Source organism: Oculina patagonica, chromosome 4 (genome assembly GCF_052425735.1).
Source record: "Oculina patagonica isolate OP01 chromosome 4, crgOcupat, whole genome shotgun sequence".
NCBI lineage: Eukaryota > Metazoa > Cnidaria > Anthozoa > Scleractinia > Oculinidae > Oculina > Oculina patagonica.
Genome location: NC_135761.1, coordinates 4158578 through 4176674, shown reverse-complemented (window position 1 = coordinate 4176674; position 18097 = coordinate 4158578). Strand labels below are relative to the sequence as shown.

The 18097-nt window shown below is 40.2% G+C and overlaps 2 protein-coding genes across 2 annotated transcripts in view; one reads left to right on the top strand and one right to left on the bottom strand.

Moving 5' to 3' along the window:
* LOC144651195 (uncharacterized) overlaps positions 1-18097 on the top strand; it is a 54647-nt gene that overhangs the window by 23495 nt on the left and 13055 nt on the right. Inside the window, exons 4-7 of the mRNA XM_078511102.1 lie at positions 2868-3178; positions 3610-3672; positions 4480-4542; positions 4968-5051. Coding sequence (XP_078367228.1) covers positions 2868-3178; positions 3610-3672; positions 4480-4542; positions 4968-5051 — 521 coding nt within the window. The remainder of the gene's footprint in view (positions 1-2867; positions 3179-3609; positions 3673-4479; positions 4543-4967; positions 5052-18097) is intronic.
* On the bottom strand, positions 9882-17091 carry LOC144651162 (uncharacterized). Its single transcript, XM_078511051.1, has 3 exons — positions 16669-17091; positions 12752-14115; positions 9882-10157 (listed from the first exon to the last, which is right to left on the bottom strand). Exons 1-3 carry the CDS (start codon positions 16682-16684, stop codon positions 9882-9884), a joined length of 1656 nt encoding a protein of 551 aa, XP_078367177.1. The 5' UTR covers positions 16685-17091.

The window sequence follows — 18097 nt, the reverse complement described above, 5'->3', positions numbered from 1 at the left end:
TCAGTGCTTCATGGAGGTCCTGCTGAGTTGAAAACATCACATTTCTAGCTCTATGTTTACATTTTCAACTCGTTATTTACCGTTAAGTCATTGGAAGGTTTTCTTACTTTTAAACTTTCCAAAAGAAGGCGTGTAGAACGAAGGAATCCAGTTAAGTCTACGTCCAGGGCCTTTCTGGTTTGCCGCCATCTTGGAATTAGAAAGCTTACATGGCACAGTTTGTGTTATAGGAAAAATCCGCTGTTTATAAAGATCGCAGTCTGAGTGACTGGACATCCGAGCCTCAATCTGTGTCACACAGCGGTTTTCCTATGTCATGTAAGGTATTTCCCTCCAAGATGGCGACATTGATTAATAACAACATTGTGAAGCAAAGCGCTCGTGTTCTCAAAAAAAAAGATTAATTTGTCAAGTAAGTGCAAGACTTGGTGTGGCACATTCCGAGCGTTTTGGTTTTCACACAGATTGAAACGCATAAACACGCGTTCTTCCCAGTAACACAATTGATGTAAGCTTCATGCATTTCGAAAACCTACGAAAAGCTCAACTGGAAAGTAAGACTACATCAAGGACACTCAAGCTTTTACTGCTTTCTGTGTTGCGAATTCAGCATCTGTTCATCTTTAAAATAAGACTAAATTCTGCATTCATACGGCAGCAAAGTTCTTCGCAGAGCCACCTGTAAGCTTACGGTATATAGATTGAGTACAGTTCACAATAGTCAGGAGTGATGGACTCACTTTTAATAGATTCACATCAACAACCTGTGGCAAATATTTTAGACATCAGTCAATGGATTGACCGCAATGATGGCTTTAATGTTTCCACTTCTCCAGTTATAAGAATATTAGTATGTAACAGGATAGAATTACAAGACACTATGTTACCTGGAAATAACAAAAGCCATAAGAACACTTTCCTTTTCGTTATTATATTTTTTTACTATGCCAACTCATGCCCTAAACTTGTTGGCTAATAATCATGTTACCCTGAGACTTTTCTTCTCTTGCGGTATTTGCGAAATTTCGCGATTTTCGTAATTTTTCACAAATTTCGTAAAATTCGCAGTTTCGTCGAGGGCCCTCCTAGACACTTCTGTTTTCTTCTCTTGTGGTTTTTGGGAAATTCGCAATTTTCGTAATTTTCGCAAATTTCGTAAAATTCGCAGTTTCATCCGGGGCCCTTCTAGACACTTGTCTAATCTTCTCTTGCAGTTTTCGTAATTTTCGTAACTGCGTGCATTTCTGGACACAATTTCGAAAACGGTACCCGTGTAAAACGCACAAAAATCTGCTCGATGCCATTTATGTAATTGGTTTAAGTATTGAAGTCGTTTTGACGTTTTGAAATATAAAATATCATCAAAAGTTTTATAACATGGCCAAGGCTAGCTGGCTAAGATGAAATTCAAGCGAAAATATACAGAGATCAAGCTTCAAAACATCTTTTAATCCGGACGCGATCTTGCCGCTTACCTACTTTGGCAATTTTATAATTCCACATGTGAAATTTTAAATTAGTAATAGTAAATGGACTGAGTGGAGTACAATTCGGGGAGTATTCGGGCGAGCACGATTACTCTCTGAATTTTACGACACGAGGTCCATATACTAATTAATCGTATCAGTAACAAAACTCGAGGTTAGGAAGTCTTTGAGAATCTTTTTAGAGTGAAAATGTCAATCGTGAATTCAACTGGTTGTACAAACAGTGGGAAAAGAGCAAGAATGAAGCCATTTATATGCGCGTGATTGACGTGCGAATGGCGTATGTGTCCAATTACAGGTATCCAATCTGAAGTTGCTCAAATTGGATACCTGTAATTGGACACCCACGTGATCGCGCGCCGATTACGCGACAGACAGGCGCGCGCAGAACCAATCAAAATCGATAATTTTGTTATAGATACACGTTAAAATTTCAAATTAAGGAGTAATTGGTCACCTATAATAATATCAAATCAATTTGGAAAACTGTTATGATGTAGTATACATTCACCAATTTCCTGTGATTTGCATTAAATCGTAACAGATAAGATAAAACAACAGGAAGAACAGTTAAATGTGAAGGTGCCGAAATAACTTCAATAAGTTCAGAAAAAGATCTGAAGAAAAACCTGCAAACGATTAGAGGAATAGGTACTGAAATTATTTTTGAACGAAAAGAAATTATTCTTTATTGTAAAGAAATAACAAAGATCGTGTGATGTTGAGTATTCCGTTTTCCGTTTTTTCCGTTTCCGTATTTCCGTTTATTCCGTTCCGTTTTCCGTTTATTTCCGTTTAGTTAGTAGTAGATAAAATATGAGCGGGAGATCTGTATGGGCGTTTACAATGGCGAGCCGATAGGCGAGCCATTGTAAACGCCCATACAGATCGGACGCGAATATTTTATTCTACTTGTGAAATGAAAACAATAAATTGAATGCGAAGTTTTGTTATGCGAATCAGTAGAGATCTGTATCAAAAGTTAATGAATACTAATTAGCTGAGCAGGAGTCTGTATCAAAAGTTAATTCTATTGTTCGATTTGTATTGGGGTTTACAGTTGTGTACATGTGATCTGAATACAGTGCTGGGATTGGTTTGCACCCTTATGAATAGTTAATGAATTTTACAATCGTTTTTAATTGTTATATAACGTTTTTAAATTTGACAACTCACGCTTTTATCTACGAGATCGCAACTGTTGACGCACTACAGTCTCTGGAGACTTTAACAAAAATGTGCGGAATTTGGTCCAAGAGTGACAAGCTTCGCCACTATATCTTTTCATTTTGCTTGTAAACAAACAAAATGTCGATAAAAAGTTGTCAAATCGAACCATTTAGCCGAATAGCTGTAATTTTTGCTGCTGATTTGTAACAGATCTTCCCAAGCAAATGGGCCTGGGCCCGAGCCATCAACTGACCGAGGGTATCATTCACGAAAGTCAGCTGCCGGAATGCATTGGAGACAGGTGGAGAGACCTGGCACGAGCCCTTACTTTTAACCAAGCCGTCATTAATGCGATTGAAAAGGAAAGAGGCAGCTGTATCAAGGAGTGCTGTATTGCAGTTCTTGTACGCTGGATTGGTCGGGAGGGACGGGACGCTACACTCGGAAAACTAGCTGACGCTTTAATCAAGATAGAGTTAAAGAGTCGGGCTGATAAATTGATGTGTGTGGATGCTGACCAGGTAGGTTCACAAACGTTAAAAAAACGTGCTGTACCAACAGTAAACTTAAACAAAATCGAAAATGATAGTAAATTTCCGCACCTTTGGGCTAAAACCGAACACTGATAACTTCATGTCATGCGCTTACGTAATAGCAAGGCAAAGAAATATGACGTGAAGGAGCATATTGGTCCGCCCTCTACAAGATTTGGAAATTTGTTTGTGCAATTAGAATACCTCTCTCTTTCAACCTCTTCCAAATATAGCCAGCCAGATTCTTGAAATACCACTCTCTTCCACATCCTCGTTCCCAGGGTCTCTCTCTCCCAGACCCGCAGAGCGAAAGAAAATATGGAAAGCATTTAAAATAATTACAGCTTGTTTTAATCAATCAGCGTTCAAAAGTTTCTCAGCCTGTATTAATTACTAAGTTTTTACTGTTTTTCTTCCAGAATGACACACTTCAGAAAACAATTATTAGCTTGCAGACGAACTGCAAACAATTAGAGGAAGAGGTACGAAAGTTACAAAGATTATATGATACTGAGCGCTGAGTATTCTGGTTTCTTTTTCTGTGTCAAAACGGGGTTCTAAAATGCGTCTCAGAATAAAAGAACTGGAAGAAAAGCTGACATATACGATTGAGAAGTGTTAGGATGTTGAACAAGAAGTAAGCCTTTTATGTAAAAGTTCTTAATTTTTCATTGCACGTGCCGACATCTCTTTGCCTCGAATTCAAATTTTTTATTGGATTTTGCTGGCAGACTGAAGAATGGAGCGTCGTCTATTAATTTATTTAGTCATTTTATTTTATAGCAACAAACACACACAAAATTACTTTCAATGCGACTTCTTGGCCTTCTTACAGTGGTTACTTTCACTACTTTAAATGCGTATCGTATCGCGATCGTAACAAGCGTTTTCAGTTAATAACTAATTGGAACCTTAGAAAGAATGTTATGGTAATTTTAAATATTTGTTCTCTGTACCAGTGCTCAAATTGGGCGCCAGGAACTTGCAACTGGACGAAGATAGGTCTTGCGTTATGAAAGGAGTCACCGTGATTAACGGTGTTTGATCTAACTTTCCTATTTTTCCTATTCTTTTCTGTCCATTCGGTATCACTTTAAATTCACTCGTCGTACGATTGTATGTAGATGATTTTGATACCGCTGTATTGGTTATATTTAGTAAGACTGCGCATGAAGGGAAATGAACGACTTCCTTAGGTGCAGACTGTTACTATAAAAAAATTATATAAAAAGTATTTATACCTAGAGTATGTTCAGATGCATTTATCTTTTTTCCCTTTTTTCAAATAGGGCTACAAAATGCGTACCAGAATCAAGCAATTGGAAGAACAGCTCCAGAATTCTAAACTAGAGGTAAGAATTGATGTTTCACCTTAAATTCACGCATCGTGCCATTGCATGTAGATCAAGATGATTTCCATACCTCTATATTGGCTTTATTAAGTACGATTGCGACATAAGGGAAATGAAAAGCTGTCAAACACAATGCAGAAGTGCGGCAAAACCTTTTTGCAAATAGGGCTTCGAAATGCGTGTCAGGATCAAGCAATTGGAACAAAAGCTCCGGTATTCTGAAAAAAGTGCAGGAATTAATGTTTAGTTTTTATGCTACAATTTATTTGACGACCCACATCAAGTCGATTTAGGACTGCATTACTTTGATCAGCGGTGCTTCACGATGTATATCTTTGTAGCAAACGAAAGCAGTGGCTGGAAACTTGTTCCTTGTTAAGATTATGATGCTAATGATCTTGTTGAATATCTGTTTTATGGAACAGTGCTCCAAACTGCACACTAAAATCTTGGAACTGGAAGAGGACCTGGCGAGTGAGAGACAACAGCGTCAAGATATTTCACAAGAGGTAGGCACGCAAATGTTGCTTATATTTCATGTCCTGCCCTATGAAGGGATTCAGTGTATTTGATTTTATTATCCTCTCTTTTAATTTTTTTTTTTCTCACGTGGAATCATGCACTGGTCATCGTACCCAGTTACCTGTTTTGAACATTATGACGAGAGAAACGGCAAATTTTGTTTCCCAAGAATCACAATGTTTCTCTCGGGTTCGCCTCGGGTTCTTTAGAAAACAAAATTAACTGTTTTTTCGAAAAGTGATTTGTTATAAAGCACAACAAAGACTTGAAAAAACGGCGGTCGGCGGTCAACATTCGCGGGTAACATTGCACCGTCACCCTCTGACGTCATAGATTTTGCAATGTTACCCGTTCAAAGACGTTTGGCGGGAATCAGTTTTATTGTTGGATGTCATGTGAACAATAGAAGCGAATAAATTAGTCAATAAAAGCGTGCGCTGTTGAGGAAAAAAATCCACCTATATAACAATAAAGGTTATAAAAGATTATGAAGCTTGAATACATTTTTATACGTTTCTTTGCTTATTGTAGTTACCTTTTCTCCACCTTGTAATGTAGTGGCATTACTACTTTTACGCGACGCGCGCTAGTGTGGAAAATGCTTGTGCAAATGACGAATCAACTACGCCTCCAAGCGCATAGGCTCGATTTCCAGCCGTTCTGGGAGTCCGGTGGGTCATCCTCCTCCCAACGTTGGTGTGGGGCAAGGAACGCGGGCTCACAAAACGGCTGGTAATCGAGCCTACCAAGTGCGCGACTTGCATCCATGGAAAATCTTGCGTATATAGTGCTTCACTCTCTATCCTGCAAAATCATTTATTCTGCAGGCTAATTCCTATTGATGATTTTTGCAGCGCGTTTCAGATGCGACAAAAGATGACCTTGATACAGATAAAGCAACTAGAGAACGTCGAATCTCCATCCAGCTGAGAAACCTCAACGAAAAGCTTAAAATTAACGTAACATTTTTGTTACAAATACCTGAAGTGAAAGAAGATAAATTGAAGACTGCTGTAAAACTGGACTTATTGACAAAGCTCAGCGTCAGTTTACAGGACATGTATATCGAGACTCTGGCTATGGTAGCCGAAGCTTGTAAATGTGACGAGGATTTGAAGAGGGAATTCTATGACTTCGCTTATCACGGTCTCAGAGCGGAGCACAACGACTTGCTTCCACGAGTTAAAGATTTGGAATCATTACAAGCAGAAATGTCGGATGAAGAGAAGAAGGATTTTGAAAGATTAAAACAAATACAGATAAATCGACAGAGACAGGTGGATAGATTGGAAACGCTTTGGAGAGGACTTTTCACCTTGGTAGGTGTACACCCCATTTATTTTCATTTTGTTACGAGGGATCGCATGAAACTAACGTTCCCTGGCGGCCTGATAGGGAAATGGGAAGGAAGGATGTTTTTAGGGTTTCGCGCGGCATCGAAAACAAAGCCATCCCCTAACGTTTTATGTTGCATTTACTTTAAGTAAATCCAAGACAAACAAGGCAGTTTCCACTCGGGGGAAAAAGTTCCGTTTCCGACAAATCTTCGTTATGGCCCTCGTCACATTTCCGATTTTCATTATCCAAGCAAAAAATAGCGCGAGAACTCGAGAGTGCTCCGGAGGTTGTCACGTCATCATGACGCCGCGATCAGTTGCTTAGCAACCTCCACACTAAACTTGCAATAAACTTGCGGGCTCAAGCAGTCTGGTCTCACGGAGACCAGCCCCAGTTGCATAAAACAACCGTTACCTGTGTTTCTTGCACTCAATTATGAAAAAAATGGGCCAAAGGTGGGTTAAAGCGCATGTGGTACACAGTGTCAGTGCAGATAAACCCTTTGGAACACAGAGAACAGTTGCACAAAAGCCCACTCCCCACACTTGCCTCACACCGACCCCAACAAGTGGCGTTGTTGACCTATTCTTGAAAACGCATTGCAAAGCTGCTAGGATTTAAAAAGTGAGAAAAAAATCTGGGGTCAGATGGTCACACACAAGACTAAAGACTGATTTTATTATTTTGATATTGCAGCCGGAAAGCCTCCCTGAAGCATCATCGTCAGATCCCTGAAGCGGAAAAGACAACAGTGAAAAGGTAGAATACAAAGATGAATATGTTTAACTGTGTAGTAAGATTGCTTCTTAGCAGCTTCCAAGTTGTCATATGCATACTTCCACCGTCAGCGTTTGATCAAAAGAATGTTGTTTTACGTCGCACGCAGAAAAATTTAAAACTAAACGGCGCCATAGTTAAGCTTTCACACTTCGACTAATAAGAGTCAAACGATCTCTGAGCTCCTCGGTGTTCTCCATGCACTTCCAAGCACTTTGCAAAGTTCATTTTTACGCCGAGAAGATTTCCAGTCACTGAAACGGCGCAAAGAAACTATGATTAACTGATATACTTGCTATCAGAATGCAAAGTACCTTTCGCCCCACACCCCTCCGTCCCCACTAAAACGTCGCCGATGTTGTTAGGTTTTCCCTCCCCAGTGTCTGATCTTGTACCCAGATCCCAATTTGCACAAGACGCAAAAATGTAGCCCCTCGTCTGGCTGTAGAAGACCTGGCTAAGAAAATATCTAAGTACACAAATACTCCACAAGTCACCGTCATTATCTTGATTTGAATGCTATATTTTGTCTTGCATTTGAATATAGGCATCGAGGCGTAATTATACAGACCCTGGCGCCAAACAAAAACAGGTGAAACCACCTGCAGCTGGCGATGATGAAAAATTTGTGCGCTTTCCAACGATAGGTGGCGCTATAGTCTGTGACATGTTTTAGAGCTCAAACGTTTGTAATTATAAAGAGGGTTACATTTAACAGGCTCCTGTTTGTCTTATAATTGCATGAATTAAGTGTGAAGGTGAGTAAACAAACAATCATTAACGTGGAAGCATCGCTCGAGTAATTAGATTTCTATCCGGCGCGCGCGCATGCGTACCCCGCATGACGTAGCACTACAGTGATTCTTGGAGTGCCTCTGATTGCCAGTGGTTCAGTAACTTGCGCGCAAAATTTGATGTAAGCCGTCATTAACGCGGAGATCTCTTGGGTTTAATCTCAAATGTGCCGCGAATACATACTTTCTTTCTATTTTGTTATCGTATAAGCATTATACAAAACGAAACGAAGTGTATTTTAAAACAGTCTTTTATAACACTTTTATTTAAGTCTTCTCCCCGCAAAGCTGTACCAGTTTAATCTAGGCTTAGTATGATAATGTACAGAATCGTTTGGTCTTGCACACAGTTAATAATTTCTTTTCTTTTTTAGTCTTCGGTGAAGAGCATTTTTGCAAGAAAGGAAAGCAAAGATAATACGCCCTTTCCTGTTTCCTATACTCACAGGGACTCTTGAATGACTCATACTGAGTGTTTGATAACATTTAATGCCGCAATCGGAGTAGTGAGTTCGCGCTCTGGAGTCTGGAGGCGATCTTTAGCCAGGTTTTGTGGCCCAACTAACTAATTATATATAAGGCGTGTTGCAGTTTAGTTCAGGTGTAGTGACTCAAACATCACATTATTGCTTAAGGATAATGGCGCGATAAAGTTCCCCTTACTCATAATTTTTGAAGAACATGCCTCCGGTTTAGAGAAGTTCATGTTTTAGCCGGTTCAGGGCTGTGGAAAAAACTTAAAATTTCATTTTAGAATTACCCTTCGGCGTAACATATACTATTTTAAAAATACTTGCAATGCAAGGCAAGTGATCTGGATTACAACGCTGGTCGGGATCACTGTTGCTGTGCTCTTGACCCGACAGGGTTTTCAAGTAAAAAATTAGAAAAAGGGATGCAGCGTCTCTTCGTTTAGGTTTGTGAAAGGGGTACCATTCTCCATAGAAGGTGTACGAAAGAGTAAATATTTTTGTATCATAATGTTTAAAAAGGATAAAGGTTTGGACCACGAGACAAAGCTGCTCGTAAATAAGGAATGAGTACCCCCTTCTCCCGGAGGCTCTTTATTCTAAAAGTGTCTCTCTCAAGACAACATACAACATGGATTATCTACGATGGACTAGCCTCCCTTTTAGGGGAGTAGCTTGTTGTAGACATATTTCAACATTTTTTTAATGTTATGCCTTTAAGTTGTTCCTGATTGTAATCGATTTATTTTTTTGCTTAAAATATAGTTATCTGCTTTTGTATATACAGCTATTTCAATAAACGTTGTCGGGTCAAAGCTTAAAGCTAAAAGGCAAGACCGTATGGCGTTCTGGGTATTCACTACAAATTTGCATATAAGCTTCATTAAGCATCATCGCACGTGGAGAATTCAAGAGTTTGTTTTTTCCTCTCAGGAGGACTTTCTGTAGCTTTACCTTCACTGTCGCTTGGTTCTGAGTTTTGAAAATTCTCCTTAAATTCAGTGTGGCTAAAACCACCTTGTTTCACATGTCTGAAGAAATAGAAAACGTGCAAATTCGCGTTTGTCATGTCATTATATATTTTAGTATTCAGCACGTGCAGTTGCCCTCTTCTTCTACCCATACTGCCTTTCAGTCTTGTCTTTAAGCTTTGATCCGGACAACGTTAACGTTAATTGAAATAGCTGTATACGTGCCCATGCACTGTTAGTCAATTGAAGAAGCAGATCTAGATTGTCATTCTGAAAAATCAGATCTATCGACGTATAGAACTGAAAGGTGTACTTGTTGCTCTTTCTGCATTAAAACAAAACGAAAATGAACAAGAATCAATTTTTGGAGTGACTCTTGGAGTTTATTTCATTCTAACGGTTTTTTCATCCTTGACAAATAATTTCATTTTTACTTTGGGGTAGTTGAGGGTTAAGGGTCGTCATCATCAATCCTTTAAACGCCCAGTGACGCATAGGGCATCAACAAGTCGCCTCCATTCTTGTCGGTCCTTTGCAAGCCGCGAAGCTTGCCCCCAGGTCAGATTTAGGGCCTGAAGTTCTGCTTCTGCAGTTCTTCTCCAGGTGGATTTTGGACGGCCTCTTTTTCTTTTACCCTCTGGTGTCCATCTGAGAGCAACTTTAGAAATGCTGGTAGATTCTCTACGGAGCACATGACCAAACCAACTCCATCGTTTCCGTGTGAGAACAATACTCATGTCCTCCTGTTCTGTCAATTTAAGGGTCGTCATCACCATCATTCTTTATATAAACACGATCAGGTTTTAAGCACAATGCTTGTATCCACTAAAGGTGATTCTTTGATGCCGTATTCCAACAGGGAAGATGTTCCATGCAAAGGGTTGTGCGTGCAGCTTCCTCTGTTTCGGGATGGAGTCTTTTTAAAAATAAATCGACAGGCTGATATATTCCTCAATGGTACTTCCCATGTAATTGTTTAGAGCCCCTTAGCCATCATGCATGCTGTACCATCAAGTGCTGGCATGTGTAATTAGTCGCTGGTAATTAGCAGCAGCCTTTAGAATCACGTACAGGTTAGGAAAGTCAAAGGGATCGCATGCGAGACGCAAAAAAGAACGACAAAAGCTGAGGATCGAGGTTGTAGCCGGTGAGAGGACCCATCGATACTTGGATCGTCACTTTTCGTCTCGAGCGTCCTAATATCGATTGACCAACTGTACATAATCTAAAAGCTAAATAAATATAATCGACATTTTGTTCATAATCTGACATTATTTACCTTTAAAAGCCGGAATCTTTCGAACTTCTCAAAACTTTCTCCTATACACATAACATGTGCGCACTTTGCCACACACATCACGTAGTTCATAGTAGTTGCACGCAGTTAGAGTAATTAGAGTAGTGCTCTTTGCTGTTACCGGTTAGAAACCTGTTTATTGTAAAGCAAACTAGTTCTCGATAAAAAAGCATAACCTTATTAATAGGTTCGCTGAGCAAACCAAAATTTGCCATCCGACCTTTTAGAGTTAGCTTCTCAAATTAGTTTCGCCAAATTAAACACACTTTACAAAGAAGACAGTTTGCTGTTGCAGTAGAAGTCCATTCTCCATCAGATCTGGCAGTAAATTTCAAATATTTTTCACGAATTCAGTGGCCTGAAAGTGAAAATAAATGCTCGACTTTAAGACTTATAACCAGGCATAACTAATCGATGGTCAATGACATCAATTGGTAATCAATGAGTAATCGATGGGTAATCAATTGATTAGTCATTGATTATTGGCGATGATCAATGAGTAATCGATGACTAATCGAAGCCCAAAAATTTTGTGGCCTATCGATTACTCATCGATGGCATCGATTACTCATTGATGTAATTGATTACCTATTGATGTTATTGATGACCCATCGATTACTTATCGACTATTATACTGCGCACAAAAGATGCATTCCTTGCTTCCTAATACCATTTTTTTTTCGTTTGTGATTTTTTTTATCTGTGTTAGACGTATTTTTCTTAATAACTGGCGTTCCTGTTGACGAAATTACGCTTTCATAAAAGGTCAGATAACCTTCCGGCATGCCGAGACGTGAAGTACTAATCACAAAAACAAATTTTTCTTATATAAATTTCGCCAATAAAAGGTTAAAAATAAAACTTAAGGTAAAAGCTGTTAAAATTGATGCTAAACGTTTTCGATCTGTTCGATCATCATCAGAGTGAAAAAATCTGCATACGCTCAACGTTCTTATAGTTCAGATAACACCAGTTATGTAATACCTGTTCCCATTGGAAACAAGGCAGGGGCGTAGCCAGCTTTTTAAAGAGTTGTAGGCCTGGTCAATCGGCCCTAAGGCCGCTTTTCGAGGGGATTGGGGCAGAGGAGCTCGACCGAGGATTTCTTTTCATCAACTCTCGAAAAACAGGGGTTTGAATAACATTTTTCATAAGCGACTTCCGATGGTGTACTAGGCGACGGTAACCACAAAAGGGGCCCTAAGGCCCCCTTTTCCTAAAGGCTCTGGGGCATGCCGTCCCGCAGAAAAATAGAAGAAGAAGAAGAAGAAGAAGAAGAAGAAGAAGAAGAAGAAGAAGAAGAAGAAGAAGAAGAAGAAGAAGCTCGAAATGCGATTTCCTGCATTCCGGGAATCAAAAGAAGTGCTGTTAATGATTATTTTTATTGAACACAGAACAGGTTTCCTAAACAAACTATTTCTTTAGATGCAAATCTTATAAGCTGAATCTTAACAGACGGCAGTAAGAGGCCATATAGGCGGCGATAGACTGCCGATAGCCAGCTTTAATAAATCCCCGAAGAAAGCTTTCTCCTTTACTTTCTGCTGATGGTATATTTCACAGCACCTAATTATAAATTATAAAGAATTGCGCCAGTGTTCACTCATTCCAAAATAAACGCACTTGTCTTTTACGGCACATGCCATTGTGCGTTTGTCCGTCACCTGGCCAGTCTAGAAGGCTCCCGAGTTTGCACTTGCTTGATGGGCCAAATGGCGGATCCAGACCTACAGAAAATGGGTGCCCAGATCATTCAGACCCTAGAAAAAGGTTGGCTGCTCTCGAAAATAATCGGATCTAGGGGAGGGTCCCTACCGCCACTGGAGCCTTGATCTCATCGCGAAAGAGTACTTGTGATATGTATAATGCTAAGATACGTTACAAATTGCTTTCAATTTATCTTGAAAGAGTTTCAGCTTGAAGTGTTTCTATCGCACATTTTCAAAATACAAGCTCGAGTGGGTTGAAAAATTTGTAGGCCCGGGCCTACGGGCCTATAGGCTAGCTACGCCCCTGCAAGGTGAGGTCCAGTGATTGCACTTGTTTGTTTAGTTCAGGGCGGTAGCGTGCAATGTAGAATGCTTCTTTTAGTCTTCTTTTTAACCATGAGTGGGCAGTGGTTAAAACATTCCACGTGAACTTGTGATTAGGGTGTTTTCTGATGTGCTTGGCTGGCTCTGACTGCTTAGTGACATCTGAATGTTCGTTAACACGAACCTCGAGGTTGCGTGCTGTTTCGCCAATGTATGTTACTCCACAATTACACTTGCCTTTGTAGATGACGTGTGACGGGTGTGTGATTTTGTCTTTTAACTTGAAGATTGATTCCGTCTTGCGTGTTTGCCACATGATAAAGAAGTTAAACCGCCATTTGGTGTACATGTTAAGTTTCTTTAAGAATTTTCTACTTTCTACTTCATTTGTTCTGCAGAAAGGGATACGAATTCCAAGTTTAGGTCTTTCATCGAACCAGTGGACAGGAATTATTGTTTCGTCGCTTTTTGGGTTTTCAAAATCACGGATGACTTCATTCACCAATTTCGTGGGGTATCCTGCTTTGATGAATGAATGTTTGATGGCTTTGACTTCTGCTTGCCAATTGGTGGCTATTCTTTTTGCTCGATGTAGGGCACCTAGAATAGTGTTGCGCTTCCACCTTTCTGGGATGGCCGATTTCCAATGTACTTGTAGTTTACCCGGTTTTTGGTAGACACTGGTGGTGAAGTTTCCCTCATGATGGTTGAAAGAGGTGTCCAGGAAGTGGTCAGGGTTTTCTTCCACGGTAAACTTGATGTTTGGATGATAGCTGTTTAACTTATCAAGTAGATTGTCGGGAGCATTTGCCTTCCTTTTGGTAAAACAATCATCCACGTACCGGTCATAGAATGGCAAATTATGTGGTGTTACGATGTCTTCCTCAAGTTTACACATAGAGATGTTGGCTAGGGTGGGAGACAATGGGTTCCCCATACTGCATCCATCTATTTGCTTGTACAATTGTCCGTTAAAACTGAACACAGTTCCTTTAGTGACTCTTTCCAGGAGACGCTTAAAGATTGTTCGGGAAGCAATCTGGGGCAGTTTGTGTTGTATGTATATTTGGTCCAAGATGTGGTTTATGGTCTCGTCTAAAGGTATTTCAGTAAACAGAGAAGTGAAATCATATGAGACAGCAATCTCATCCTCCTCAATCGTTCGGTCTTTCAGTTTTTCGGCGAAGTCCAGAGTGTTCTTAATAGTATGTTGGTTTTCGGCCAATGGTGCTAGGTATTTGGAAAGGGCTTTGGCTGTTTCATAAAAATATGTGCCACAGGTGCTGATGATAGGTCGGAGCTTGAGGTTGTCAGTTGTGATTTGATTATGGTCCTCAAACTTGTGGGTTTTTGCTGTAGCGTAGAGTCGGGCTGGTTGATTGGATACGGGGCGGATGTCTGTGTAGTGCAAAGTTGGTGAAGTATTTTTGCTGAAGTTTCGGTAGAGGAAATCTTGGAAGGAACTGAGGTCCGACAGCGTACTATCAGTTGTGGTTTCATATTTTCCTTGTGTAATACCTTCTTCGATCATAGATTCAAGTTTTCCAATGTAAACTTCTCTGGGAATTATGACTACTGTGGAGTCTGTCACCACGCAGTACCGCGATATCTGGATTCTCCGATAGACCGCGAAGCGATTTCCACGTGTTGTCCGGTGTTTTGTAAATGTTTTTTGTAAAAGTGTTTGTTGATGTACGGAGGAAGTGGTGAAAATCCTCTAAGTCTTCTGTTTCAACAGAGTTTCCTACACGGTAGACCAGGGATTCGAATTCTGTGGCGAGATTGGCTTTGACATATTTACTCTTATCAACGAAACTATGGTGGAGGCCAAATTTTAAGTGTGATTTTTCCGTGTTGGTCAACTCGTGGTCTGTCAAGTTGATGATGGGCACACAGTAATCATCATCCTGTCTCGTACGATTTTCTTTGGCGTGTAGGTGGTTGATCTTTTTGTTTTTGGTTTCCAGTGAGTTTCGGCGCTCTGCTGAGAGTTGTTTGTTGATTAATCTCTTCATGAGTTTGTAGGCACCACGTCCATGCTTGTTAATGATTTCATTCTTCAGTTTGTGGCACAAAGTGGTATGTAATCGGAGTTTTAGTTGTTGTTCTAGGTAGTTTGCGTTCAGGATTTTCTTGACCGCTGCGTAACGATGAGATTCCCGTTTGAAATTCCCTGATACTTTGGCAAACGTTGGTGTCAAATGTTTTTGTAAACACTGGAAAACAAAAACAAAAAGATCAACCACCTACACGCCAAAGAAAATCGTACGAGACAGGATGATGATTACTGTGTGCCCATCATCAACTTGACAGACCACGAGTTGACCAACACGGAAAAATCACACTTAAAATTTGGCCTCCACCATAGTTTCGTTGATAAGAGTAAATATGTCAAAGCCAATCTCGCCACAGAATTCGAATCCCTGGTCTACCGTGTAGGAAACTCTGTTGAAACAGAAGACTTAGAGGATTTTCACCACTTCCTCCGTACATCAACAAACACTTTTACAAAAAACATTTACAAAACACCGGACAACACGTGGAAATCGCTTCGCGGTCTATCGGAGAATCCAGATATCGCGGTACTGCGTGGTGACAAAGACTCCACAGTAGTCATAATTCCCAGAGAAGTTTACATTGGAAAACTTGAATCTATGATCGAAGAAGGTATTACACAAGGAAAATATGAAACCACAACTGATAGTACGCTGTCGGACCTCAGTTCCTTCCAAGATTTCCTCTACCGAAACTTCAGCAAAAATACTTCACCAACTTTGCACTACACAGACATCCGCCCCGTATCCAATCAACCAGCCCGACTCTACGCTACAGCAAAAACCCACAAGTTTGAGGACCATAATCAAATCACAACTGACAACCTCAAGCTCCGACCTATCATCAGCACCTGTGGCACATATTTTTATGAAACAGCCAAAGCCCTTTCCAAATACCTAGCACCATTGGCCGAAAACCAACATACTATTAAGAACACTCTGGACTTCGCCGAAAAACTGAAAGACCGAACGATTGAGGAGGATGAGATTGCTGTCTGATATGATGTCACTTCTCTGTTTACTGAAATACCTTTAGACGAGACCATAAACCACATCTTGGACCAAATATACATACAACACAAACTGCCCCAGATTGCTTCCCGAACAATCTTTAAGCGTCTCCTGGAAAGAGTCACTAAAGGAACTGTGTTCAGTTTTAACGGACAATTGTACAAGCAAATAGATGGATGCAGTATGGGGAACCCATTGTCTCCCACCCTAGCCAACATCTCTATGTGTAAACTTGAGGAAGACATCGTAACACCACATAATTTGCCATTCTATGACCGGTACGTGGATGATTGTTTTACCAAAAGGAAGGCAAATGCTCCCGACAATCTACTTGATAAGTTAAACAGCTATCATCCAAACATCAAGTTTACCGTGGAAGAAAACCCTGACCACTTCCTGGACACCTCTTTCCACCATCATGAGGGAAACTTCACCACCAGTGTCTACCAAAAACCGGGTAAACTACAAGTACATTGGAAATCGGCCATCCCAGAAAGGTGGAAGCGCAACACTATTCTAGGTGCCCTACATCGAGCAAAAAGAATAGCCACCAATTGGCAAGCAGAAGTCAAAGCCATCAAACATTCATTCATCAAAGCAGGATACCCCACGAAATTGGTGAATGAAGTCATCCGTGATTTTGAAAACCCAAAAAGCGACGAAACAATAATTCCTGTCCACTGGTTCGATGAAAGACCTAAACTTGGAATTCGTATCCCTTTCTGCAGAACAAATGAAGTAGAAAGTAGAAAATTCTTAAAGAAACTTAACATGTACACCAAATGGCGGTTTAACTTCTTTATCATGTGGCAAACACGCAAGACGGAATCAATCTTCAAGTTAAAAGACAAAATCACACACCCGTCACACGTCATCTACAAAGGCAAGTGTAATTGTGGAGTAACATACATTGGCGAAACAGCACGCAACCTCGAGGTTCGTGTTAACGAACATTCAGATGTCACTAAGCAGTCAGAGCCAGCCAAGCACATCAGAAAACACCCTAATCACAAGTTCACGTGGAATGTTTTAACCACTGCCCACTCATGGTTAAAAAGAAGACTAAAAGAAGCATTCTACATTGCACGCTACCGCCCTGAACTAAACAAACAAGTGCAATCACTGGACCTCACCTTGTTTCCAATGGGAACAGGTATTACATAACTGGTGTTATCTGAACTATAAGAACGTTGAGCGTATGCAGATTTTTTCACTCTGATGATGATCGAACAGATCGAAAACGTTTAGCATCAATTTTAACAGCTTTTACCTTAAGTTTTATTTTTTTAAATTTTTCTTAATTGTGCAATATTTCTCTCTAAAAAACCAACTGAACAGGAACCAACCAGTCTGAAAATGAAACTAACAAGTACGCTGACAAGAAACGACTACGTGGTTATATATTTTGCTAGGTTGATGTTTGTCAGCAAAGTGAAACTGCTTCGGCTTAGGGAAACAGCCGGCATATTAAGCAGTTACGCACTGGAATAAGATGATATCGATGAGTAATGCATGAAATCAATGACTAATCGATAGCAAAAAATTTTGTGGCCTATCGATTAGTCATCGATTACTCATTGATCATCGGCAATAATCAATGACTAATCAACTGATTACCTATCGATTACCTATTGATTACTCATTGATTTTATTGATGTCATTGATGTCATCGATTAGTTATGCCTGGTTATAATAAGCCTTCATAAATACTTTATTAAACTATCTTGTTTGGACATGATCAATCCAGTCAGTATTTGAGATAACGGCTTACGGGTCGTGCCGCCTTCGGCTTGACCCAATCGAGTGGCGGCCATACTGGAGGAGTGAAACAATAGAATGATTTTAGTCATTTTAGTCACGATGTAGTCAGCGGTTTTTGGACGATGATGCAACAGGCAATCTTTTCCCGCGAAATGGAAGGTATGACAATCACGACTACCATGCCGTGGAATAAATGATAAAGCTAGGGGTTCTCTTAACTAAAAATCTGAAAGCAGCGTGTTTATCCGAAAATTTCGTCATCGTCGTGTAGTTTAAAGAACGCAGAATTTTGTGATGCCGTGCCACTTTTCAGTGCTGAAATGCAAATGTTTGTACCACGATTTTTAACTGGCCCACATGGGGATTGTAAATGAGGTAAAACAAAGAACGACCAAGTCGACGAACAACCTCGAAACAATAGAGCAAGAACAATAGGTCCGACCGGCGCGGGAATATTCGATCGCCACGTTTTCATTACCATTTCCGTGATGGTTTATTTCATAACAAACACCACACATTGACACCAA